The 26749-nt window shown below is 38.6% G+C and overlaps 1 protein-coding gene across 2 annotated transcripts in view; it reads right to left on the reverse strand.

Annotated features, from left to right (window-relative positions):
• LOC126336114 (protein MTO1 homolog, mitochondrial) overlaps window positions 1–26749 on the reverse strand; it is a 72404-nt gene that overhangs the window by 4728 nt on the left and 40927 nt on the right. The window contains exons 5-11 of one of the 2 annotated variants that reach the window (XM_049999605.1): window positions 23589–23701; window positions 20256–20401; window positions 15563–15720; window positions 10182–10345; window positions 9926–10097; window positions 9478–9640; window positions 1135–1349 (exon numbers count right to left, since the gene is read on the reverse strand). In XM_049999605.1, the coding sequence (XP_049855562.1) occupies window positions 1334–1349; window positions 9478–9640; window positions 9926–10097; window positions 10182–10345; window positions 15563–15720; window positions 20256–20401; window positions 23589–23701 (932 nt within the window). In that variant the 3' untranslated portion in view covers window positions 1135–1333. Of the gene's footprint in view, window positions 1–1134; window positions 1350–9477; window positions 9641–9925; window positions 10098–10181; window positions 10346–15562; window positions 15721–20255; window positions 20402–23588; window positions 23702–26749 lie in introns of those variants that run through there. The other variant, XM_049999596.1, reaches the window with a different exon arrangement.

Below are 26749 nucleotides of genomic sequence, written 5' to 3' on the forward strand. Positions count from 1 at the left end.
GGAGTCACATAAAGGTAGAGCAGAAGTGGGAATAATAATGAGGGGGAAACACAATATAGATGGTTGAATTGAACGGATATCAAATAGACACTGCAGTCATACACATATACACGTCAAACACAGATGCAATCGACAGAAAAATTGAGGACATATATGACAATATCACTGAATTAATTAATCATTTCAAAGGGGATATGAGAATGCAGTTGTAGATGAAAGTAGGGAATAGAAAATAATGTGAGAGTTTGATCTTGGCAAGTGAAATGAGAGTGAACAAATATTAACAGAATTTTGTGCTAAGCATGAGTTAGTGATTTCACAAACGCACTTTTTTAAAACACGTTGAAAGAAAGCATAGGTGGAAGATACATGGGAGTCAAACAAGATATTGGATTGACTGTATTTTTGTGTAAAAACATTCAGGAAATTGAGGACTGCAAAAGTTATTTGGGTGCAGGTACTGATAGTGATGAAAACATGATACTAATGATATATCAGTCGAAATTCAGGGAAAAAAAAAGGCGGTTGAAATATAAGAACTGAGGTAAGTTGAAGGAAACAAAAATTCAGACTGACTTGATGGAATACGCGATGAAAGAAATAATGACATTTCAAGGAATTTCTGGTGTGTAAAACTGATTGAATGTTCTTCTAAGAAATGCACCTTATAAGATACTAGGAATGAGAAAGGCAGAATACAGCAAGCCATGGTTACCAGATGTGACTCTGGAATTAATACAGAAAGGACGAACATGAAAGATGTCAAAAGTAAGCAGAAACAGTTGAAGTGCAATAGAAATAAAACTGAAACTTACTTATCAGTTAAAACTGGGTGTCTTTGCAGGAACCTGACTGAGGTAAGTTGAAGGAAACAAAAATTCAGACTGACTTGATGGAATACACGATGAAAGAAATAATGACATTTCATGGAATTTCTGGTGTGTAAAACTGATTGAATGTTCTTCTAAGAAATGCACCTTATAAGATACTAGGAATGAGAAAGGCAGAATACAGCAAGCCATGGTTACCAGATGTGACTCTGGAATTAATACAGAAAGGACGAACATGAAAGATGTCAAAAGTAAGCAGAAACAGTTGAAGTGCAATAGAAATAAAACTGAAACTTACTGATCAATTAAAACTGGGTGTCTTTGCAGGAACCTGAAACTGGGACCTTTCCCTTCTGCCCCCACCAGTGCCTCTCTCATGCCTTCCATATGTCCTGCAAGCTATGCAGGAGTGCTTCTGTGATGTTTGGATGGAAGGCAAGAGAGACATAATGGTGGAAGTGAAGCTGTGAGGGTGGATCCTGAGTTGTCCTTGGATAGCTCAGTCAGTAGAGCACTTGTCTGCAGAAAGGCAAAGATGCCATGTTAGAATCCTGATCCAGCATACAGTTTTAACATGCCAAGAAGTTTAAAAAAAAGTGCACATCAGCATCCATAAACATATAAATCGTGATGTTGTGGAGGAGAGATATCATGAGGTAGAAACAAAATGAAACATGTAACAGCAATGACCTACACAGGCTATAAGTAAACGAAAATGAGGATATGATATATGAATATAAAAGGGGAGATACAATACTTAGTTCTAAATTTCAATAAGCTTTACTCAAACTTAAAGGAAATAAATGTGCAGGCATTGATGAAATATCAGCCGAACTCTTATGGGCATTAGGGCAAAGGATGGAGCAAAACTTAAATGAGCTCAAGAATGAAATTGATGTAGCTCTGGAACTTTAAAAAGAAAGTAAGTACTGCACTTCCAAAGAAAGCAAGAGAGTTTACATGCAAAAATTGCTCCATAGTCAGGCCACTATCAAATGCATAAAACATCCTCAAAAGAGCACTCTATCAGAGAATGGGAAGGAAAGTTAACAATGCATTACATTAGAACCACTTTGGTTTTATGAGAAACAGGGGAACTTTAAAAACAATTTTAGCAGTGAGGTGAATAACAGAGGGCAGATTTGAGAAAACAAAGAAACATATATGGCACACGTAGATTTGGAGTAGGCTGTTGATAACGGGAATAGAATTATTTTTATCCATTCTTATGGAGAGAGGTGTCACCCACAGGAATAGAAGGGCAATCTATTCTCTTCACGTGCAGCAAACAGGGTTGGACAGCACTGATGAAACAGTACAAGAGGTAAAATCACGGAAGGTGTGAGGTGGGTTTGCTCATTGTCACCAGTGATATTTAATTTGTATACTGAAGAGGAAATGAGGGAAGTAAAGGACACTCTCAATGTAGGAGTTGTTATTCACCAATGGAAAATAAGGATAATATAGTTCACTGATGGAATGGCAGGAATCACCAAAACAGGACAGGATTTGAGCTGGGTGCATAACGTGTACTAGTGGGTGGCAATAATAAACATGCCAGGCTTCCTGGCATGTGAGCCTCAGTGGTGGGACACCAACTTCCACCAGGAGGATGGCTACAGTGTTTGTACGGAAATATTGCCAGCTGCACACCACCGTGGTGGACCAGGATTAACAAGCTCCACCCTGATGGTGCTGCCAACACATAGGCCAGTCAAGATAAAATCAAAGCTTTAAAAAACAGTGGAAGAATTGTGCAGTCTGCACCCCTGGAGGTACTGCAGAAAAATCTGAGGGTATTAAGCTTCCTTATGCAATCTGCCTTGAGCTGGCGTATATTTCAAAGTCTTCACGTAACTAGTTACCAAGGTAAAGTTATGGGTACGGTCGCACAGTTGTGAGACGACAGAAGTCAAAAGTCCAAGACGCAAATTTTTGCAGGAGGAAATTGATATCCATAATTCCCGGTCCGATTTGTACTTTCTGTGTGGCCCCCTGAAGTTGGCACTCTGTGGTGCACAATGATGAAGAGCTGTAATGCAGACAAAGGCTGTGCACATAGAGTGATAGTGAGACTATGGGTTCCACTGCAGTCAAAGTACCATTGATTGTATGGCAAAAAAGGTTATGCTCAGAATCAATTCCTGAGGAACCCCAGATTGCTCTACAAATCTTTTTGCAGGGATCAGACCTAACTGGACCCACAATAATCAGAAGGAAAGGAAATTCTGGATTAAAATGACTAAACAAGCCCTAGAAGCCACACTCATGTAGTGTATACAGAATGTCATGGTGCCAGATATTGTACACCTTCTGTAGGTCAAAAAACACAGCAATCGAGAGTTGGTGATGCGTGAAAGCATTGCACAGTGCAGATTCCAGATGAATCAGTAGACCATTGTGTAGCAGAATGCCATTCTGAAATTGCGATGTATATATATCCCTCTCGTTACAGTTCCGGGATAGGAATAGATTACCCTCTACCATTGGGAGGGAAACTATTCCAGTCAAATACAACTAAAAAACAAGAGAATGTGTTTTATGCTGTTGCTGCAAAGGTGTTTAAGCATTTGATTATGGATTTTATCAGGTGCAGGGGCTGTGCCTCGACACATTGCAATGTCAGTGTGGAAATCCCATTCACTAAATGGAACATCGAATGATTCAAAGTTTGTGCATGGAAGGATAAGAATTTTGCTCTGCCAAGCATTTGTGAGTCAAAACATAAGTATGACTGTTGCTGCATTTGGGCACTTTGATGAAGTGTGCCGCGAAACATTCAGCAATGGCCTTGGGATCAGTACAGACGTCGCCCCTGAAGGAGGTGCCGGGAACTGGTGTGGACAGTGGGTGGCCATAAATGCAGCAGCATTTAGTCCATACTTGAGACAATGGGGTGTGGCCTCCCACAGATGATACACACTTTTCCCAACATGCCTGCTTTCTCTTCCTTATTAAAAACTACATCTTTGCTTGAGGGCTCTTGAAAGCTATTAAACGTTTCATAGACAGATGGCATTTGTGTTGCTGAAGTCCCAAGAGATGTTCTCTGACAGCAGCAGCTATTTTTCCAGACCACCAATGGCACCTGTATCCATTGGGAAGAGATTTAAGAATAGGGTATAGTTGCTTTCCAAATGTGTATAGTCATGTCAGCAGCATCTTATTATCACTCCTTCATACTCTTCTACTGACTGGTTTTGTGAAGTTGCTTTGTAAGTGAAAGCTTGCCAGTTGACTTTCCAAATTGACTAACATGGTGCATGTTCTATTGGCTGATGGGTGGACGGACTACTGGATTAAGGGTGATGAGCTTGTGCTGTAGACTGTAATATCTATGGCTGAGTATATTCCATGGGCTATAGTGAAAAGTGTTGCATCTCCAATATATGCTTGACCTCTGGGGTGACGGCATCTGGCTTGATCAGAGCAACAGAATTTAACTTTCAATTTAACCTTCTTGTCCCTGTGACATTTCAGTTTCTGTGAACATTTCACTGTCTTGACTTCTGCAACAGAAGAAGACTGTTCTGTTCTACGACCCACAGCGTGTGGTTCTGTCAGCCACTGGCTAGTAGTAGACTGTTGGTCTGTTTCATCCTTGTCCTCTTCCCGGGTGACAGTGAACGACATGCTAACTCCTGCTGCACTGATGGGATGGTTGACACCGGTGTGGGAATGGGGGTCAAGAAAACTGGTGTCACTCCCCTGGTTAGGGCCAGGAATTGTTGTCTGGGACCTTATCATGTTAGGTCTGAATTTTGGCACAATGTTTGCAAAGTCTGATGTCATATTGCTCATGCAGTGTCATTTTCCTTAGCATCTTGATAAGGCAGGTGGATAAGTGTTTTATATTCCTGGATTTTCTTCTCTTTCTTGAGAACTGAAAATGTTGGTGAACACCTGTAATATGTTGTCTGCAGGGGTTGCTCTTGTGCTTTGTCATGCCACATGCACCACAAATAGCCTCATTAGTACAGTGGGGGGACAAGTGCTCACATCTCTGTTACCACAAACATCCAAAAGGAGGACGAAAGTAGAGCCTGAGATAGGACTTATAAAACACGAGCTTAACTTTTGCAGGTAAAACACATTTCTGTCAAAGGCCAGGATAAAAGCTCCGAAGTCCACCTTATTATCCTGAGGTCCTCTCTGGGTGCAATTAACAAAATGGATTTACACTGCTCTAGGTTAGTGTGCAATTCTTCATCTGTTTGTACTGTTATATACATGGAAGAATCCTGGAGACACTAAAAGGTATCAGAGAGATTATATAATGGTAAGACAGAGATTTAGGAACCAGGTTTTAAATTGAAAGACATTTCCAGGGGCAGATGTGGACTCTGACCACAATCTATTGGTTATCAACTGTAGATTAAAACTGAACAAAGTGCAAAAAGGTGGGAATTTAAGGAGATGGGACCTGGATAAACTGACAAAACCAGAGTTTGTACAGAGTTTCAGGGAGAGCATAAGGGAACAATTGACAGGAATGGGGTAAAGAAATACAGTAGAAGAAAAATTGGTAGATCTGAAGCATGAAGTAGTGAAGGCAGCAGAGGCTCAAGTAGGTAAAAAGACGAGGACTAGTAGAAATCCTTGCGTAACACAAGAAATATTGAATTTAATTGATGAAAGGAGAAAATATAAAAATGCAGTAAATGAAGAAGGCAAAAAGGAATACAAACATCTCAAAAATGAGATCGACAGGAAGTGCAAAATGGCTAAGCAGGGATGGCTCGGATGGCTAGAGGACAAATGTTAGGATGTAGAGGCATATCTCACTAGGGGTAAGATAGATACTGCCTACAGGAAAATTAAAGAGACCTTTGGAGAAAAGTGAGCCACTTGTATTAATATCAAAAGCTCAGATGGAAACCCAGTTCTAAGCAAAGAAGGGAAAGCAGATAGGTGGGAGTAGTATATATAGGGTCTATACAATGGCGATGTACTTGAGGACAATAAGCGTAAAGAATTTGACAGAGCACTGGAAGACCTGAGTCAAAACAAGGCCCCGGGAGTAGACAACATTCCATTAGAACTACTGATAGCCTTGGAGAGCCAGTCTTGACAAAACACTTACCATCTGGTGAGCAAGATGTACGTGACAGGCGAAATACCCTCAGACTTCAAGAAGAATATAATAATTCCAACCCCAAAGAAAGCAGGTGTTGACAGATGTGGAAATTACTGAACTATCAGTTTAATAAGTCAAAGCTGCAAAATACTAATGGGAATTCTTTACAGACAAATGGAAAAAGTGGTAGAAGCCGACCTCAGGGAAGATCAATTTGGATTCCGTAGAAATGTTGGAACACGTGAGGCAATACTGACCTTACGACTTATCTTAGAAGAAAGATTAAGGAAAGGCAAATCTACGTTTCTAGCATTTGCAGACTTAGAGAAAGCTTTTGACAATGTTGACTGGAATACTCTCTTCCAAATTCTAAAGGTGGCAGGGGTAAAATACAGGGAGCGAAAGGCTATCTACAGATGGCAGTTACAAGAATCGAGGGGCATGAAAGGGAAGCAGTGGTTGGGAAGGGAGACAGGGTTGCAGTCTATCCCCGAAGTTATTCAATCTGTATATTGAGCAAGCAGTGAAGGAAACAAAAGAAAAATTCGGAGTAGGTATTAAAATCCATGGAGAAGAAATAAAAATGTTGAGGTTAGCCGATGACATCGTAATTCTGTCAGAGACAGCAAAGGACTTGGAAGAACAGTTGAACGGAATGGACAGTGTCTTGAAAGGGGGGGTATAAGATGAACATCAACAAAAGCAAAACAAGGATAATGGAATGTAGTCGAATTAAGTCGGGTGATGCTGAGGGAATTAAATTAGGGAATGAGACAAAGTAGTAAAGGAGTTTTGCTATTTGGGGAGCAAAATAACTGATGATGGTCGAAGTAGAGAGGATATAAAATGTAGACTGGCAATGGCAAGGAAAGTGTTTCTGAAGAAGAGAAATTTGTTAACATCGAGTATCGATTTAAATGTCAGGAAGTCGTTTCTGAAAGTATTTGTATGGAGTGTAGCCGTGTATGGAAGTGAAACATGGACAATAAATAGTTTGGACAAGAAGAGAATAGAAGCTTTCGAAATGTGCTGCTACAGAAGAATGTTGAAGATTAGGCATGATTTACAATATGATTTGGCTTACAATCACATAAAAATATTTTCAATAAATTCACACTATTCTCACAGCACTACAATGATGGTAGTGGTGATGATGGCAATGCCACATATATCGTTTCTTTTGAGTTTTAAGGCGTACCCTGTAATGACTATTGTAACTGATGATAACTAGGGTCCTGGATTAAACAACAAAACAATTTTTATGTAAAGACATGTAGTACAGACCAAACAATGGAAAGTACAGGATGGAATAATAACAATATGGAAAGTTTGCTACTCACCCTAAAAATGACTCACTGAGTTGCAGATGGGCACAATGAAAAGAATGAAGTGTTTGACCAAAGCCTTCTTCAGAAAAGAAAGGAAAACACACACACACACACACACACACACACACACACACACACACACACACACACACAAAATTCAACATTCAACACCAGCAGACTCACATCACACACACATACGACAGTTATCTCCAGCTAGAATGTGTGTGTGTGAAACAGTGCTAGAAATCTTTCAGCTTGTGGCATAGTCATTCATCAGAAGTAAGAAACACACACAAACTTTCCTGCAAGCCCAACTCAACACCCATGGCCACTGTTGTCTCCTGGCACTAAGGCCCAACTGCAACTATGACTGACATAGGCAGCAATCTAGCTGGTATAGAGAGTGGGTGGGTACAGAGGAGATTTGGGGAGGGGCCGGGGTAACAAGATAGGGGTGAGGAGATACTAGCGCTGGCTGTGAGAGCATGCAGGTGGTGGGGACAGAATGGGGCCGCTAGGTGCAGTACAAGGAGTCTGCGCTGGAAGCAGAGGATAGAAGTAGGGACACAGTAAGGGCTAGGTAGATTCACTGGTGGGATAGAAGACATGTAGTACTGGAGTAAGAGCAAGGAGAGGGACTACTGAGCGTTGAGGCCCGGAGAGTTACAGAAACTAATAATGTGTTGCAGGGCGAGTTACTATTTGTACTATTCAGAAATGCTGGTGTTGATGCAGTTGAATCTAGATGTCACAGGCTGTTTAGCAGTTCTTAAAGTGAAGCACTTTGTATTAGACAGCACACTCAGCAATGATGTGGTCCATCTATCTCTCAGATGCAGTTTGGCAGTTGCCATTCACATGGACAGAGTTTGCTAGTTGTCATGCTCACCTAGAATGTAACACAATAGTTGCAATGAAGTTGGTAGATCACATGGGTGCTTTCACAGGAGACCTCTCTTTGACGCGGCAGGAGAAGCCTGTGACAGGACTGAATAGGTGTTGCAATGTATGGGGCAGGTCCTGTACATAGTCTATTGCATGGATATGAGCCATGAGGTGCAAAGGAAGTGTGAGCAGCAGAATACTCTTGTGGGAAGGGTGGGAGAATAGTGGGGAGGATATTTCTCATTTCTGGGCATGGCGAGATGTAGTTGAAACCCTGGCAAATAATGTTATTCAGCTGCTCCAGTCCTACGGACTCCCCACCCCAAGTGACCTTCCACATGACAACTAACCAACCCAGCTAGGTTGCTACTTTGGACGCAGCTGCTGTTGGGCTATTATGCCCAAAGATGACAGTGGATATGTGTGGGAGAGTTGTGGTTGTGTGAATGTGTGCAAGTTTTCTATTTCTGATGAAGGACTTCCTTTGGATGCTGAAATATTTATAGCATTCTTTTTCACTGTGCCTGTCTGCCACTCAATACCTTTTCTATATGGTGAGTAATATGGTACAGAGATATTTAATACACCATGCAATGAATTAAAAAATAACATTCCTGGTGTCTGTTGTTAAGCTTCTCAACAACATTCTAGATGGACAGTCTGGGTAATATGACTTGAATCATCTTCACTGTGACTGAGGCTTATGACATCACTATAGATCATTCATAATCTACTTGCGATAAACAACATGATGTAACTCCATGTGCAATTACTCAGGAAAAGTGGAGATGCATGTGAGGGTAATGGATTTTATGAATAGCATGGCATTTAATATGTGCATTTCGTCACCAGTTCACTTGCTGGGAAAACTGCCATGAAAAACTGTCTTGTGCGACAATCAAACAAACTGAGACTGTTTATGACATGTCCCCCCAATGAAATGTTTCTTCTTTTCCCAAAACCTTGACTTACATAGTTGTGCTTATTCACAGCATAAGACAAAAATAAAATAATCTTCTCACTAAAAGCAAGCAGGCAGAGCAGTGCTTCAACAAAACTTAAAACATTTTTATAGCGATAGCTCTCATTTCAGTGAAATCCGGTACCAACACTGAAGCACAAGAGATTTTATTCCTCCCAATTTAAGCATGCACATTACCTTGCTTTTTTTAGTTATTATTTTGTTTTCTCAATGTGTTTAACGATGTTCATTATTTAAAGCTTCGGGTAACTTAATAGTAACAAAAATATTATTTTTTATGCAATTTTGTTTTTCTAATCTACGGAACAGTTCTTGGAGACTCTACATACTAAGGTATAATTTACCCACCTTCCTTTGGTTTAATTTGATTAATACCTTTTTAGTGCTGAGGATTTTGCTGGTGGTAGCTTCAATATCTCTCTCCAGAAGTGTGATGGTTTCACTATTGATCTTAGAAGATCAGTTGCTGTCTTGATTTTTTCTCTGGTCTTGCACATCTTTTGATATCTCTGGTGTGACACACAACCCGCCTCATAACCTAGTAATTAATGGTCGTAATCAACAGTATACTTCTGCTAAGTTCTCTAGACAGTCATTCAGTAAAAACACTAATGGGTGAAAAACATAAAGTCCTTAGTATAGGTAAAGACTGACAAAATCTGTCATTCCACTGTGTAGAGAATGGTAGTTATAAGGTGATATATATGCAACATAAATGTACTTACTGTGTTTACAATAACAATATAAACATGTCCTGTTTCTTAAATACATGACAAAAGTATTTTATTTTTTCATTTTTACAAAGTACAAATACCGCAAATACCTTTCTCAGTAAGTCTTAAGTCTGCATTATCTGGTCTTAGAGACAGCCTGAATTCAGCTCTGCTTGTAAACATTCTGTAAGGTTCATTTGTTCCCAAAGTTGTTAGATCATCTATCAAAACGCCAATATATCCTTCTGTTCTGCTCACAGTAAACTGTGGTTTCTTTTGTACCTATTATAAAAAGCACATAAAAGAGAAACAGATTTTTTTAGAAGTATTATCCAACTGGTATGACTACTGAGTGAGGCATGGTACCTTCAGTGCAGCATTGATGCCAGCAACTATTCCTTGAGCAGCAGCTTCTTCATAACCGGTAGTTCCATTTATTTGTCCCGCAAAGAACAGGCCATTAATTCTTTGAGTTTCTAGTGTGGGATACAATTCTCGTGGGTCTACAAAATCATATTCAACACCATAACCTGTAAAGGATATAAAAAATGTATTTTCATTTTCTACTTATACACAGGAATTAACAAAAACTTTGCAAACAGCTAGCAACTAATTACACAGTCACAAACGAAACAACTACAGTGTGGAACTGAGATAGAATCAACTCATGAAACAGAACAATGACAAGAGTTAATACTCACTACGTAAAGTTCAGGATAAATCACTAAACCTTTGGTTAGAATACACATGAAGTTCAAAAAATGAAGTATAGCAACAATACAAAGAAAATCGCAATTTTTTATGTAATTCTTTTGGCAGTTTGTATATAACATAAATAATTTACAATGAATAAATTACTTTTGTAAAGTGATAACTATATGTTAATGTTAAAAAGGTGTTATGTATAGGGGAAAAGACACATGTGGGGCTATCACAGCTTGTATATTTGTATGCTATGTTTCCTTGAAATAGTAGTCATATCACAACAGATAGTGCTGGGTGGATATAAATGATGATGTCGGTTTGTGGGGCCCGTACAACTTCCAAATCATTCAATTTCCGGTCTTGACACTTCCTGAATGATGTTGGAGGTGGAGGGGGTGTGCTTGTTTGGTCAGTCAAGTTTTGAGTATTGTGTATTTTTCTGGATTGCTTAGCAAGCTGAATTAACATAAGAGGCTGTGAAGATACAAAGAACAATGGCATACTTCGCTATGAGCTTATTTAGTCACTGCAATAGCATGAGAGGAATTCATAACAAGCTCCAATCGGAAGTGCTAAAGGAAAGGCACTCTCATCATGTTGAACTTTACTCTGAAAATTTCGCGAGCCCAATTTCCAATACAAATAAAGAAACATATTACATCCTCGACATTATGTATCTATCTTGCAAATATTATTATGAGAGGCATTGTTTTCTTTCTAATCAATGATTTTTCATTTTAAATCATCACATTCATTACAATATATGGAATACAGTTAGTCTTGCATTTATTAAGGAATCTTTACACACATAACAACAGAAATAAAATCACAATGATAGCTGCAGAGCAGAGAAAAGTTTATATTTGTTTCTGAAGAGTAGAACAGTAAAGATAATTAACAAACAGGCAGGTAGATTAATTTTTTGAACTGTGACCAAAAAGAAAATGCAAGAGTAATTTGAAAGTGGAAACAGAAATATGTGAAACTGGAAGAACAAATGAGCATTTACTTCAGAGATAAGGCAGTACTTTTTTGGAGTGCAAGAGATCATGGGGACATTAAGGAAGTGCTTCAGTCAAGTGCAGCACGGTATTAAATTGTGTACAGAGTCCAGAGAGCTCATCCCAGATTTGGAGAGCAGCAATGTAAAAGAAATTTGAGAAAGTTTTTGTTTTATGCATGATAACACTAGAATCCTAGAAAGTGAGATCTTGTGTTGTGATTATAATTAAATGTGAGGAACATGCATACTGAGAAGCTGATGAAGTAGATTTGTATATGATAGTCATATAATTTGCCTGTTTTAACTCGGTGTATGAGCCAATAATACGATCAATGATGAAGGCAGTAGTGGAGATTATGCTGTCATTGTTGTCTTCAGTCCACAGACTGGTCAGTGCTACTCTGTCCTGCACAAGGCTCCGAATAACTACTGCAGTGTGCATGACTGACTCTACTTACTGTATTCATCTCCCTCTAGAATTTTTACCCCCTCACTTCCCTCCATTTCAGTTTTCTCCAATTCGATGCTGTACCTCCTCATCTACCCATCTAATCTTCTCTAATCTTCAGCACTCTTCTGTAGCGTCACATTCTGAATCCTCATGTTTTCTTCCTGCCTGACCTGCTTACTGTCCATGTATCGGTTCCATACAAGGCTAGACTCTATTTAAATACACCCAGACTTACTAACATTTAAATTTATTTTAGGTTACAAAAAAAATTTTCTTTTCCAGAAATGCCTTTCTTGCTATAGGCAGTCTGCATTTTATAACCACTTAACTTCAGCCATCGTCTGTTCCATTCAAGTGCTCTTCCACATCCCTTGCTGTCTCACAGAATTACGATGACATCAGAAAACTTCAAAGTTGACATCTTGGGTTGTCGGGTGTTCTGCCAGATGTCAGTGTCGTACTTGCACGATATTTCAGTAGTGTAACTCGTTACCTTCCTCAGGTGTGACCCGAGACTACTCCTCGAGTGGACCTGTTCCAGTATTTACGCCTGGGGCCTACCCCCTTCACAGGCACTCCCTCTGCGGTTCGTGCCCGATCGTTGCGAACTTCTCAAGCATTGCCGTTCCCTTTTCCATTCGCTGCAGTCCTGGGTGTTCTCTTTGCGGTCCGTGCCCGCCAGACACGCTCCTGGGTGTTCCATCTTCGGTCTGGTGCGTTTGGGATCCCATCTGTGGTACCAGGCATTCCCCTGTGCTCCTCTCCAGCTCACTGTGATCTGCTGGAGCGTTGCTGTTCCATTTTTGGACAGCTGCAGTTCTAAATGTTCCCTCTGCGGTCTGCGCCCATCAGTCCCGATCCTGGGCATACCATCTTTGGTCTGGTGCACCTGAAACACTGTACGGGGATCGTTTTCCATGTCCAACCCTTCAGTTCTTCTATTTGTGGAGTGCTGCAACTGTCCCCGTTGCTTCTTCAGCAATTCCAGAGCAGGATACCAGGCTCTACTTAGCTGGTACCCCGTGTCACAGTTCATGAGATTATCGGTCACTTTTATCTCTATTGATTCTCTTATAACTGTCCCAAAATCTGGGCGTCTGTGCTAGAAACTTGGTTTCTTCATAATTCATGGCATGACCTAGTTCTAGGCAGTGTTCAGCAATGGCTGATTTTGTTGCCTGTCTTAATCGAGTGTGCCTCTGATGTTCCTTGCACCTGATATCTACTGTTCATGTCGTCTGGCCAATGTAGCACATGCCACATTGGCAAGGTATATTATAAATCCCTGGTTTCCGTAAACCCGGGTTTCCTGTATGGGAACAAATATTATGAGCAAACTGAAGGTTCTTCTCCATAAACTTTAATTCCTTCTCCAAATTTCTCCCTGTTTTTCTTTACTGATAGTTCAATGTACAGATTGAATGACATCGGTGGTAGGGTACAGCCTTGGCTCACTGCCTTCTTGACCATTGTATGCCTTTCAGGTTCTACTACTATTGTAACTGTAATCTGGTTTCTGTACAAGTTGTAAATAACCCTTTGCTCCCGCTATTTTATCCCTACCGCCTTCAGAATTTCAGAGTGTGTGTTCCAGTCAACATTGTCAAGCTTCTTGAAAATGTACAAATGCTATAAATGTAAATTTGCCTTTCTTTAAACTATCTTCTGATATAATGTCATAGGAGCAGTACTGCCTTTTATGCTTGTATCAATTTTTTCCATTTTTACATAAATAATTCATGTCAGTAGCTTGCAACAATGGCTTATTAAACTGATGATAGTTCAATAATATCCACATTTGGCAGCAACTGTCTTATTTGGAACTGGAACTGTTATGTTGTACTTACAGCCTCTATATTTTGCCTGTCTCACACACCTTGGAAGCCAGACGGAATAGTTTTGTCATGGCTCTCTCTCCCAAGGATTTTAAGATTTTGAGAGACTGTTGTCTGTTCCAGAGGCCTTTTTTGGACTTAGGTTTTTCAGTAATCTGTCAAGTCGTTCTCGAATTACCAAATCCTCCAGGTCTTTCAGTACTCTGTCAAGTTTTTCTCAAACTACCAAATGTTCCAACTCACCTTGGTCTACTTGATCTTCCCTTTCTATAATATTGCCTTCCAGCTCATTTCCCTTGTACAGTCCCTCTAAATACTCCTATTATAGCTTCCCCGTCTTTGCTTAGTAGTGGCCTACCATCTGTGGTCTCGATATTCATACACCTGCTTACCTTTTTTCCAAATGTCTCTCTAATTTTCCTGTAGACGGTATCTATCTTTCCCCTACTTACGCATGCTTCTACAGCCTTGTATTTGTTCTCTAACCATTCCTGATTAGTGTTTTTGCACTTGTGTTAGTCTCAATTTATATGACTGTAATCCTTTTCACCTGTTTCATTTGCTGCATTATTATAATTTCTCCTTTAGTCCATTTCAATATCTCCTGTGGTATCCAGATGTCCACTAGCCACTGCATTGTTCTTCTATTGCATTCTCTTCCCCAGTTGCAATCAATCACTGCCTTATGCTCCCTCCGAAAATCTCTAAAGGTTTGGTTGTTTCAATTTAATTAAGTTTTGTCTCTTAAATTTTGAACGTTTTTTGCATTTTTTTTTGTTTTAATCTGCAGTTCATAGCCAGCAAGTTACAGTCAGCGTCCACATCTTCCTCTGGAAATGTCAAAATGTAGTTTTGAAATTTCTGTCTCATCATTATATAATTTGTCTGAATCCTTAAACTCTCTACATGTATTTTTCAATGTGTATAATCTTCTTTCATTATTTTTAAACCATCTATTACAGATGATTAAATTATGCTCAGTGCAAAATTTGACCAGGTGTCTTCCTCTTTCATTCCTTTCTGCCAAGCTGCATTCTCCTACTATTCTTCCATCTCTGCCCAAATCTGGTGATTTTGAGGCAATTATATTAGAAAATGAAACAAAACACTGAAACAGTATATAAGTTTTGTTATTTGGTCAGTAAAATAAACTGGTCATGGCCAAAGCAGAGTGGACATTCAATTCAGACTGGCAATAGCACAGAAAGTGTTTTGGAAAAGAAGAGTTCTGTTGACATTGATTACAGATTTATGTGCCATTAGGTCTTTTTTGAACATAGTTGAAGTGAAATGTGGACAAATAAGCAGTTCAAATGCAATGAAAGTAGAAGCTTTAGAAATGTTGAGGATGAGTAGACTGGGTAACTAAAGAGATGAGGTACTACTACTAAATTGAATTGCAGAGAAATATAATTTATGGCACAACATGACTAAAAGAAGGGATCAAGGAACTGTCATGTAGTTAGTGGAGGGGACAGAGGGGGGTAAATATTGTACAGGGTGACCAAGACTTGACTACAGTTGGCAGGTTCAAGTGGATGCACGTTGCAATAATTATGCGAAGATGAAGAGGCTTGCACATGATAAACTGAAGAGCTGCAATCAAAACCATCTTCGAACTAAAGAGAACAATAACATAACAAAATATAATTAGAACAATAACAAAACAAAATGTAACTATTTCCTTATTCTTAGCAAGATATGAATGTTTGTTTTAAAGAAGAAGAGCTGAACAAAGTAAAATCTTCTATACCTGGCCTTAACAGTTTAACCTTCTCTAGACCTTTTATCTGGCAAACCAGAATAGCTTGCAGTTCTTCAGGAAGAGTGCATGATAGTCCATTGGGATACACAACATGACTTGAAAGACCTTCTGGTTCAAGCCAGATCTGATGGCTCTTGCCTCCAAACCTAAGAAAACACAGCAATAACATAAAAAATGTCAACTACTAATAAATATAAATAATACTAATACTAATAATAATAATAATAATAATAATAATAATAATAATAATAATAAAGGTTAAAACATTGAAAAAATAATAGCATGGTACTGAAATTTTTTGCCCGTTCTCAAGGAAAGTCTTACAACAAATGATTTTAATACTGGATGTATCCCATACCAGAAGTTTCCCCAACAAAGATGTAGTGGACATATTATAATAATATAAACAGAATTAAATTAATTTTTTACTGCACTTAAAAAACTTCCACTATACTAAGTTTAAACTCTACAGCCTATGTTGTATGTGTTCTGTGAAACTTTGCTATTGATCTTATGGCCGAGGCAAATTGCTATGGTGACCAATAACTTGGAACTTGCTGCAGTCAGTATCAAGCAAGCATAGATATTACATATTTTCAATGAAATCAGTTTAGAATGTAAGATAAAATATTTATCTATAGTTTGGTTTTGATGCAAATCACAGATGTGAACAACTTTTTATACCGTCAGTCATGGCAGCTAATGAACATTTATGACAAGCTGACTAGTTTAAGCTGTGTGTTGACTGTGTCTTGAACCTAGATTGCTGCAGTACTATGAATTGTGCTAACCGCACACAATTCACATACTAACTCAGAGTTGCAACTATTGACTTGTTTCCCATCTCATGATAGCTTAAGACCTAGAACAATGACCTTCCATTTTTAGAGCTAACAGAAATTACTCAATTACTCACAATAATACTCATTTTTTTTTCTTTTTGGTAACTTCATACTGTTTCAAACTCTTAGAGAGATGTTTTGCATTACTGATGCAATAAGCAGTTCCAACAAGAAGAAAAAAGAAACTTTAGAAATGTTGAAAACTGGTTGACCAGATTGGTTAGCTAGACAGAAGAGATACTGGTACAAAATCAAATCAAATCCATTTTTACAAAGTTTTTGGAACTTAATGGATTTTGGTCCAAAAAATCAATTTTTCAAAAATATTGTTTTCTTGGTCTAAACAGTTTAATCTACATTATGTGTGAATTTTATCATGACAGCAGCTTTAGAAATGCCTTTAAATTGTTAAACCAATTAACTCTGCATTGGTGGCTACTCCCACCATTTCTGACATTTCAGAAACTGCTTGCTTCAGTGGGATTTTTGTCAGTGTGAAGGCTATTTTCTTTCGATATCTTTGGCTGACATCTACCGTATATACTCAAATCTAAGCCAAACTTTTCTTCCAGCTTTTCTCTCTCCTTGGATTTCGAGTCTTAAATTTCAGGTGCGGCTTAGATTTGGGAGATTTTTTTTTTTTCCCCCTTGATTTCGAGTCTCAAGTTTCAGGTGTGGCTTAGATTAGAGTGCGGCTTAGATTCGAGTAAATACGGTATATCTGTGGCTGTATCTTTGCTTGAAAACTTTCTTGCAGGTGCTTTATTTACATTTTGACAATACTAACACATATTAGTAGATGGAAGGTTGAATTCGCAAACCTTTGCATAGAAGTCAAGATTTATATATAATAGGTGGTGGAAAAACTATGTTTAGGAAACGGAGGTTTCATGGAAATTGTTTTACCAACAAAAAAAGAGGGAGCAGCTCAAAATGAAGAACATAAGCTCTTAGCTTCAGCATCAAAACTTGGGGCAGGAGAATTGTACAGGTGCATTAGTGATGTTGATATGAATTCCACTGGATTCAGACTTATTTATTTATAGCTTCTCTGCCAAGCTATAAAGTTTTCATGTTCATGTCTTAACTGTAAAAATATGGAATTCAGGATTGTTGTTGAAGAAAGAAGAGTGAGAATAGCTTGTGACTTTAAAGTAATTTGTAATTCATGTGGCTATGAATTTTCATTTTCCTCCTCCAAAAATCTGACACTGGTATCTACAAAAGAATTTTAGGTTAGTGTATGATCTGAGATGCCTTGGACAGGGCAGGGAAGGAGGTAATTTATTGTGTGGTTTTCTTAACAGGCCTCCACCTTGTGCAGGGTTTGAAAATATAAATAAAGAAATGCCCGTTGCTGTATGCGATGTTGCCAAAGTTTCTTTGAAGAAAGTAGTGAAGGCATTGGTGAAAATAAACAAAAAAGAAATAGATCCTGGAGTAGATATTCATGACAGTGAACCTCCTGCAAATGTTACTGACATGTGCGTGTCTGTAGATGGGATCTGGATGTAATGGGTCACACATCTCTGCATGGAGTTGCATCTGTTATTGGTTTTAACTCAGGTAAAGTTTTAGATGTAGCAATTATGTCTAAATACTGCCACCAGTGTGCAACATAGAAAATGTCCAACAATGAAGACAGTGACAAATTGTGTCCAGAAAAGTGTGGCAGTAGCATGCTCTAAAAATTATAGTGGCTCAACGGGGGGAGGGGGGGTGGCATGGAGGTTACTGCTGTTGTGAGGTTGTTCTCCAGATCTGAGGACCAGTATGGTATTAGATTTACTAAATACGTTGGTGATGGGGACTCCTCTTCGTTCAAAGCTGTAACAGATAAAAATCCGTAAAATACAACAATAGAAGAGTTGGAAAGCGCTGGCCACATCCAAATGAGGCTTGGTGGTAGGCTTTGTCACTTGCCGAAAGAGAAGGAAGGTGAAGTACTTGAGGATGGAAAACCAATAGGAGGAAAAAGGCAGGCTTACTCTGAAAGAAATTGATTCTCTTCATTTTATGGGATAGTTATCAGGAAGAAAACACTTAATTTAGAGGCAAGGAGGTGTGCTGTGTGGGCAATTTTTTTCCACAAACTATCCACTGACCAAACACACCAATGCACAATCAGTGTCCAAAAGATGATTGGTGTAAGTTATACAACAGAAATGAGATGTATTCACACAAACACTCGTTACCAGAACCTGTTATGAATGCAATTAAGTCACATTCAGGTTTCTTGCAAACCCTGATTTTTTGAGGAAGTGTCTTCATGGAAAGACATAAAATTCAAATTAAATCCTCAATAATTTAATTTGGATTAGATGCCCAAAAAGGACGTTCTGTGGACTTGAAGTACTCAAAATAGGTATCTATGGTGCAGTTTTATGTTGCAATAATAGAAATAATGGCAGAATTGAATTACTGAAGAGAGTTGGTATATATCCTGGTGTGTTCACACAAAAACATTTTACACCATAGACAGTTAACAAATCAGAGTGTTACCTGCAAATACAGGCCAAGCAGATTCAATAAGGGAGAAGAGAAACCTGGAGGATGAGGAGTATCAGTATGGAGGATTTTAAAATTGAGGTAAGCCTATTACATGTAATAGTATGAGACGAAAATCTTTGAACCTCTTTTTCTCTGTTTTACATTTTTTTACATTATTAGGAGCCTTTTCTCAAAAAGTATTTGCGCTAATGCTATGAAATTTTCAGCAATTGCATTCTGATTTTTAGATTATTGTATGCAGCAAAAAGTTAATTTTGGATGTGCAAAATTAAAAACTCTGTTACCAATACAATTTCTACCATAAATTAATAACTGTACTTTGGTGGGTTAATAACCTTTTCAGCACACTACAATAAAATTTTCAGATCAATTGCATGATTAGAATCTGATTGATGGCTTTTTATAAAAAAAAGACAATCAAAAATTAAAAATTAAAATTTCTGGCAAAATATTAATCCTGCATATTTTATTATAATTTTCTATTAAAACACAGCTCTTTTGCTTTACACGTGCAAAATTTTAGATTTTTTCATTAATAAATTTGGCTGTAAAGATTTTTTAAATAAATGTTTACATTTTCTGTTATATCCCCCTGTAAGGCTGCCTTCATAACTTCTGCACAAAATAATTACAGCAAACATAAAAAATCAACCTAAAAGGTTGGTTTGGGAACCACTGTGTTGCATTCTGCATAAACCTACAGGACAGGTGTTTGAATCTTAGCATCCTGTTGACACACAACACATCAGAAATGGTTCACTAACTCAGACAAAGAAATGGCAGGATGTAAAACTTGTCCGTTATGGAGGAACAATCTTGGTGTATCTCTCTAAGGTGACTTAGGGAAGAGGCGGAAAGGTTAAATACAGATGCCTGGACAGAAATTTTAGCCAACCATCTCCTGAATGTAAGCCAAACATCTGAACAATTCTGACACCTTGTTCCATCATGCTATTGAATATTGTGTGTCCTTGCTGTCTACCAAGATGTGAACCATTTCTAATAGTTTTGGGGGTCCTAAAGTTTACAATCCACATCATTATACGAAAGAAACAATTATGTTTCGGACCAGAGACATTGGATCACTAAATAAGTGGATTACTCCATCACTACTTGGTTCAAAAATTTGATACTTTTAAAATGAAAACAACACAAGTTGTAACATGTATTACTTATCTGACATGAAACCTCCAGAATCATATCATTTGAAAACCTATGTTGCAAGTAAACTTTTTGTATAATTTTAAACAGCATTTACACAGGTGGAGAAGTACAAAGTAAGAAGTACAGAATGTGAGAGACAAAGGGAAAAAGCATACAGATTTTACCTTAATACCTTTGATTCAATTGATGGGCAGTAACGTGGACCAGTGACTTCTTCTCTTACATGCCGATTGACATGAAGATTGTCAAGGATTATTTTGTTTACCTTCTCATTTGTGAAGGTCAAGTAACAGAACAGTTGATCTTCGGGCTGCAACAATAAAATAATGTTTATAAATCTTTCAGCTGTGGAATGTTCCAACTGCATATACAAAACCAACACAGATGAGACTACACAGGTGGCATAGTGAAATGATTTGTGGCATTCCTGTTGTTTTTGCCACTGGACCCTAAAACTAACATTACATACTACTTCAGTCATCCACCTGTACATCATCTTCAGATGGGGCACAGTTGCTGAGTCTTGTCAAACTGACATGAAGCTTGAAACGGTGTAACAAAGACAACACATTTTACAGACACTCTGTCAAACCATGAGGTTAATATAATTTTCAGAGAAACAGAAGAAATAATTTGCGACAACTATTTCAAGAGCTGACACTTTATTTATATATGAATCCCTCAGCTGAATTTAAACATCTTTAATTAATTGTATTATTTAAAACAGTTTAAAAATTAAGGATTCTTCCACTATGTTAGCAAAAAAAGTATAACACATCTAGGCCTTCTCACTGAATAGAATCTCAATGTTACTCTGCCATCATTTATTTTCTTTAATGATTAAATGAGATCTATTACACAATTGTGGCAGCATCACTGACTACAATGCGGTAACTGCATCAAAGAGGTTGTCTTCTAATCTGTAGTGTCTGGTGCTCTGTCTCGTGGCTGTATTCTTGGTCCCCACTCCTGATATCTCGATGGGTTTTGTGTTGCGTTTTCAGAAGTTCAAGAGCTCGATCCCAGTCCGTACTGACTTGGTATCCAGTGTCACAGTTTACAAGATTTTCCGTGATCTCGATGGACTCTTTTATGACAGACACTATCGCAATATCTAGGGGTCTATGTGACAATTTTGGTGTCATTGTAGTTCATCGAGTGACCAAGCTCTAGAAAGATCTCCAAGAAAGCATGAAGAATTACAGCATCACTTGTTGTTTGTTCATGGCTATAGCAAATCTGTGCTCATTCCAAACCACTGGCTCATTTCTTTAACCAGCACGATCTCCTATGTCATAGACCATGTCTGCCATCAATCTTTCCTTGAAATATTAGTTGCAACAGCTTCTATTAATTGTTGCTGGGCATTATATTGCCCAAGTATTTGAGGCTTATTCTCTAGATGGTAATGAGGTTTACTATATCTTTGTTTATATGCTGCAGTTCTGCAACATCTGCGACTTTATTTCTTCCCGGTATCACAACATTCTTTGATATGCCCACATTTCAAATTCCTCCAATTTCTTTTCTTATTATGCAGTAAGAGCCCATGACTCCACTCCATAGAGTAGAAGTTGAGTGAGAAGTCTAATACTTATGTCACAGCTAGCCAGAACTTCCTTAATTTTCTGGGAAGAACTTCAGCCCTGTTCAGTTCCACAGAATTTTTTTTGAGGTAAGTCCCAATTATTGTTGATTTGAGGCTCCATATATTTATATGATGGAACCCTTCCCATCTTATCATTACTGAGTGCAAGAGTGCATCAAATTTCATTTCAGTTTCTGCTGATAATTATCCATTTTGTGTTCTTGATGTTTAAACATAATTCCATGGCATTGTTCTCTTCAGTAATAGTGTTTCGTAGTTCTTGCAGATCTTCCAACCTACTTGCAAATAAGACAATGTCATCAGCACATCTGATGTTATCGATTATAACTCAAGTTAACCACCACTCCTTAATACTTTCTACGAACAGCAACTCAGAAAAACCTTTTCAGAAGAGATGTTGAAAAGTAATGGCGAACTCCTTTCGTAATCAACACTAATTCTGACAGCTGACCAACAACACACACGTTATCCCTTTGGTTCCAGAACAGACGTCCAATCAGTTGGATGGCACATACATCCAGTCCTTCTCACCTAAGACACGTATCAATTTTTCATGTTTAACAGTGTCAAAAACTTTTTCATAATCAATAAAACAAGCATAAACATCACAAAACTGTTGAATCAATACCTAAAGACTGAGTAATGTATTCAGCATGCTGAAACCACTCCTCAGTCCAAACCAAGAGTCTCCAATCCACCCCTTACATTTACTGTATATTCTGAAATATTTTAAGGAATAGCTTGAGGGCGCAATTCATTGACCTGATTATACTGCAATCATTGCAACACTATGCAATGGACTTTTCGGGGCATGCTACAAACATTAATTTGAGCCAGTCACATGGTGTCATTATTCTTTGATAGACACTGTTCAACAAACCAATTAGTAAGGAAAGAGTCTACTGGCTGTTAGAAAAGGACATCAAAACATGAAGGCAAGAAAAGAAGCAGAAAACCCTTAAATATGAATACAAGTACTGAAGTACATGGCACAGAGTTGAAGGGACAACACCAAAAATTAATAACTTAACCTCATTTTTTTAGGTTATCATTAAAACTCTATGACTATATTCATAATTATCCAAGGGGAAAGAAAAATAGGAGACAGAATGACAACAATATCACTTGATGGTGTGGGGGAACAACAAGGAGAAAGTACAGAAGCAATTAGACATTTGGGAAGGTGTGCAACAGTTTAGCCTAAAATTTAATGCAAAGAAGTGTGAACTGGATACAGGCAGGGGAGCAGTTGGTAGACACGAAAAGTTTCAATTACTGGTGCAAGTATAATATAAAAAAATTGAAGTAGTGACAAAGAAGTACATTAACATGCGAGACTAGGTGACAGCTTTATGAGCAGTGTGAGAAGAACAGCATGGAACAAAGAGGTCTTCCAGAAAAGTAAGATATACCAAACATACTATATCAGAAATGTAGGGGGAGGGGGGTGGGGATACACAGAAATAAATTATGGAACAGAATTGACGGCCTGTGATTATCTTCAGGTGCAATGTTTAGTAATGCCAACACACACACACACACACACACACACACACACACACACACACACACACACAGAGAGAGAGAGAGAGAGAGAGAGAGAGAGAGAGAGAGAGAGAGAGAGAGAGAGAGATGTGATGTTCTAGTGCTGCACCTCAACTTCTCGCCACAATTCTATTGTGTGTGCTTCTCATGTATCACATATCTCTCTTGCGGTTATGAATAGTGAATCTAAAATATTCTCAGATCACTTCTTTTCTCATTACAGCTACTATGTAACAGCTCCTCCTGATTCAAGTATTACTTATGCACTTTTCAAGTAAAAGAAATTTTTTCTTATAATAAACATTCTTTACTTATACCAAATACAAATTAATGTGATAATTACCTTTATCCACACTGATTCATTCATAAAAGAAAATGGCATTGGTGGATTGTCACCAGGTTGCTTCACACAGACAGAGAAATCAATGGTCCTTCCATCAAGACGAGGTGGGGTTCCTAAGTACATCAGAAGAGAACCTTAAGTATCTGCTGACTCAAGAATGAAATTAAACAGCCTTTAAAAACAAAACTGCAATTCACTTTTAATACAATGTAAAATTTCAGTAATACTGTCTAACGAGAAATTTAATTTTGGTATACACTAAAGTACTGATTGTCTGTTATATCATGCTTCTTTAAGCTTTTATCTTGTGTATAATTTGTTTTAATGTAAGATTACAGAGCTTTCAATAATTTACAGCAATGTCATATGCCACAGAAATTCTACATTTAATGTTTTAATGCAACTGGCTACAACAACAGAAGTTTTGCTTCTTTAAAGATACTATAACATCTTGTTCTTGCTTTGCATTGTTGACGAACACTCACATGCTAACAGTAATGGTGAAGAAAACCATCACAACCACTAGACCAGAATTATGCCTCAAAATTTCTAGGTGTGATAGATTGCAGTTAGCTCTGAATGTAGAAAAATGTAAGTTAATGCAAAGGAGTAGGAAAAACAATCCCATAATGTTCAAATAGAGCATTAGTAGTGTGCTACTTGAGACAGTAAGGTCAATTAAATATTTAGGCATTTAGAGAACTGACCTTTGAAGCTGACTGCAAAATGATCATAGACCCACCAACGGAAGGACCATGAAGATAAAGACAAGTTAAGCCTCATATGGAGGCATACAAACCGTCATTTCTCCCTCACTCTATTTGCGAGTGGAACAGGAAGGGAAATGACTATAGTAATACAACGCACCCTCTGCCAAGCACCCTAGGGTGGCTTGCTTACAGAGTATGTACGTAGGTGTAGATGTAACTGATAAATGTAAATATAAACACACAAATCCATTTACACTTTCTGAGAAAAATGTTAAGACTGAGCAGAAGTCAACCCAATTGCTACCACACCAATTCAGCAGGAGTAACATCACTGTCTCTCTCCAAAACACTGGAAGAATGGGACCTCTACCCAGGTCACTGCCATGCTCGCTTATGATGGTCATCTGGTGTAGTGCAGAACCGTAATTCACCACCGAACATAATGCATCTGCAGTTCATGCTTCCTGGTCATGGCACCGACGCCAATGCAGTCACTTGTGTTGCGGCGTTAACGGAAGCCTACACACGGGAAGGTAATTCCCTGCTTTCACTGCTTCTTCTATCTGGTCAGAGGTGTGGAATGACAAAAAAAGTTACAAGGAGTCCATTACTTGTTCCAGACAGTAGGTGCAGATGTAAATGAGAGAACTGCAACTCTAACCATTTACATATCCACTGACAGAGTGTACGAGTATGAAGTTACAGTGATATCTGACATGTTTTGTGAGTGCTTCACTTTTTATTTCATCATCATTAGGATTTCCTTCCAGTGAGCCGAGTAGGAACTTTATGGATGAAATGCCTCCTGTGGTTTCTGTCCTGGTATAGCTTTTCCCTCTCCACTACATCCCATGTTACTCCTCTCCTCTTGAGATCTTCCTTAACCTGGTCTGTCCATCTCTTTCTAAGCCGCCCAACTGGTCTTCTTCCTGATACCTCCATCTCCAAATACTAGTGTGGAGTTCCGAGTCAGGTGCATTCACTTCACACGACCAAACCACTTCAATCTCAAAGCACTCATCCTCTCCTCTGTAGTAAATGTTACTTGCAGGTCTCTCCTTACATAATCATTCTTGACTCTGTCTCTTCTAGTTTTTTGTAGAGCTGACCTAAGGAACTTCATTTCACATGCTTATATTTTAATCTCTTCTATCTTATTTATGGCACAGGCCTCTAGACTATACATCATGATTGGCAGGAGATAAGTTTTTTACATGGTCTGTTTGGCTCTTTGAAGGAATTCCTTGTCCCTGATCAGATTTCATACTTGGTGGAAGAAGCTATATCATTTTGTTATTCTGTTTAAGATTTCTCCCATCATGTGATATGATGCTACCCAGATAATTAAAGTTTTCCACACATTCAACCTTCTCCCCCTGCAGTATGATGTGACATGGTGTGGGTGTCCTGGGATTGTTTCAGGGAGAAGACCAGACAGCAAGGTCATCGGTCACATCGGATTAGGGAAGGACGGGGAAGGAAGTCGGCCGTGCCCTTTCAAAGGAACCATCCCGGCATTTGCCTAGAGCGATTTAGGGAAATCACGGAAAACCTAAATCAGGATGGCCGGATGCGGGATTGAACCATCATCCTCCTGAATGTGAGTCCAGTGTGCTAGCCACTGCGCCACTTCACTCGGTTGGGTGTCCTGCTCATCTTCATTGCCACTGCCTTGTTCCTACTCACAGTTGACTTGAATTTTTTAAATTTTGTGTTCCAGTAATCTAGTCTCCTCTGAACCTCCATTTCCGTCTCTCCCCAAATGGCGATCTCATCAATAAAAACAAATGCGTTGAGATCTTCATTTTCTTCTTCCTTGATTTCTTTCTTGATTGTGTCCATAAGTGTAATGGAGAGTAAACTGCCTTGCTGAACACCTCTCTTTGATCTTCCACCTCCTACTTGCACACTGCTCTCACAACCATCATACAGCATCTACACCTTTTTAATTACTGAATTAGGAACATTATGTTTTCTCAAGCATTCCCTTATTTTATTCCTTAGTAGGCTGTAATATGCTTTCTCCAAATCCACGAATACTACTATCAAGTCTTTTCCTTTTTCCCAAAACTTCTCCATTAACTGATGGAGGGATAAACTGAGACCTATTGTTCCCCTATTACTTCTGAACACATGCTGTTATTCCTCTAATTGGTGTTCTAAAATTTTCCACAATCTTTTTTCTATGACCTTTTCCATTAACTTAAGTCAGTTTGATAACAGATTGATTCCTCGGTAGTTGGTGCATTTCTTTCTACTACCTTTCTTGAACAATGGGTATACTGCCTTAACATAACACTATCCGTGCGGGCGAGGAGGTTTGTGTGCTCTGGACCAAGAGGGCTATGCCGGCAGTAGCATAGCTACCAGCAGGGTCACCCATGCCAGATAGGCCAAAGGGCAGGAGCTGTACTAAGTGTGTCCCACGATGACCTATCATCAGCCTGTCTC

The sequence above is a fragment of the Schistocerca gregaria genome, chromosome 1 (assembly GCF_023897955.1).
Source record: "Schistocerca gregaria isolate iqSchGreg1 chromosome 1, iqSchGreg1.2, whole genome shotgun sequence".
In the NCBI taxonomy this organism is placed as follows: domain Eukaryota; kingdom Metazoa; phylum Arthropoda; class Insecta; order Orthoptera; family Acrididae; genus Schistocerca; species Schistocerca gregaria.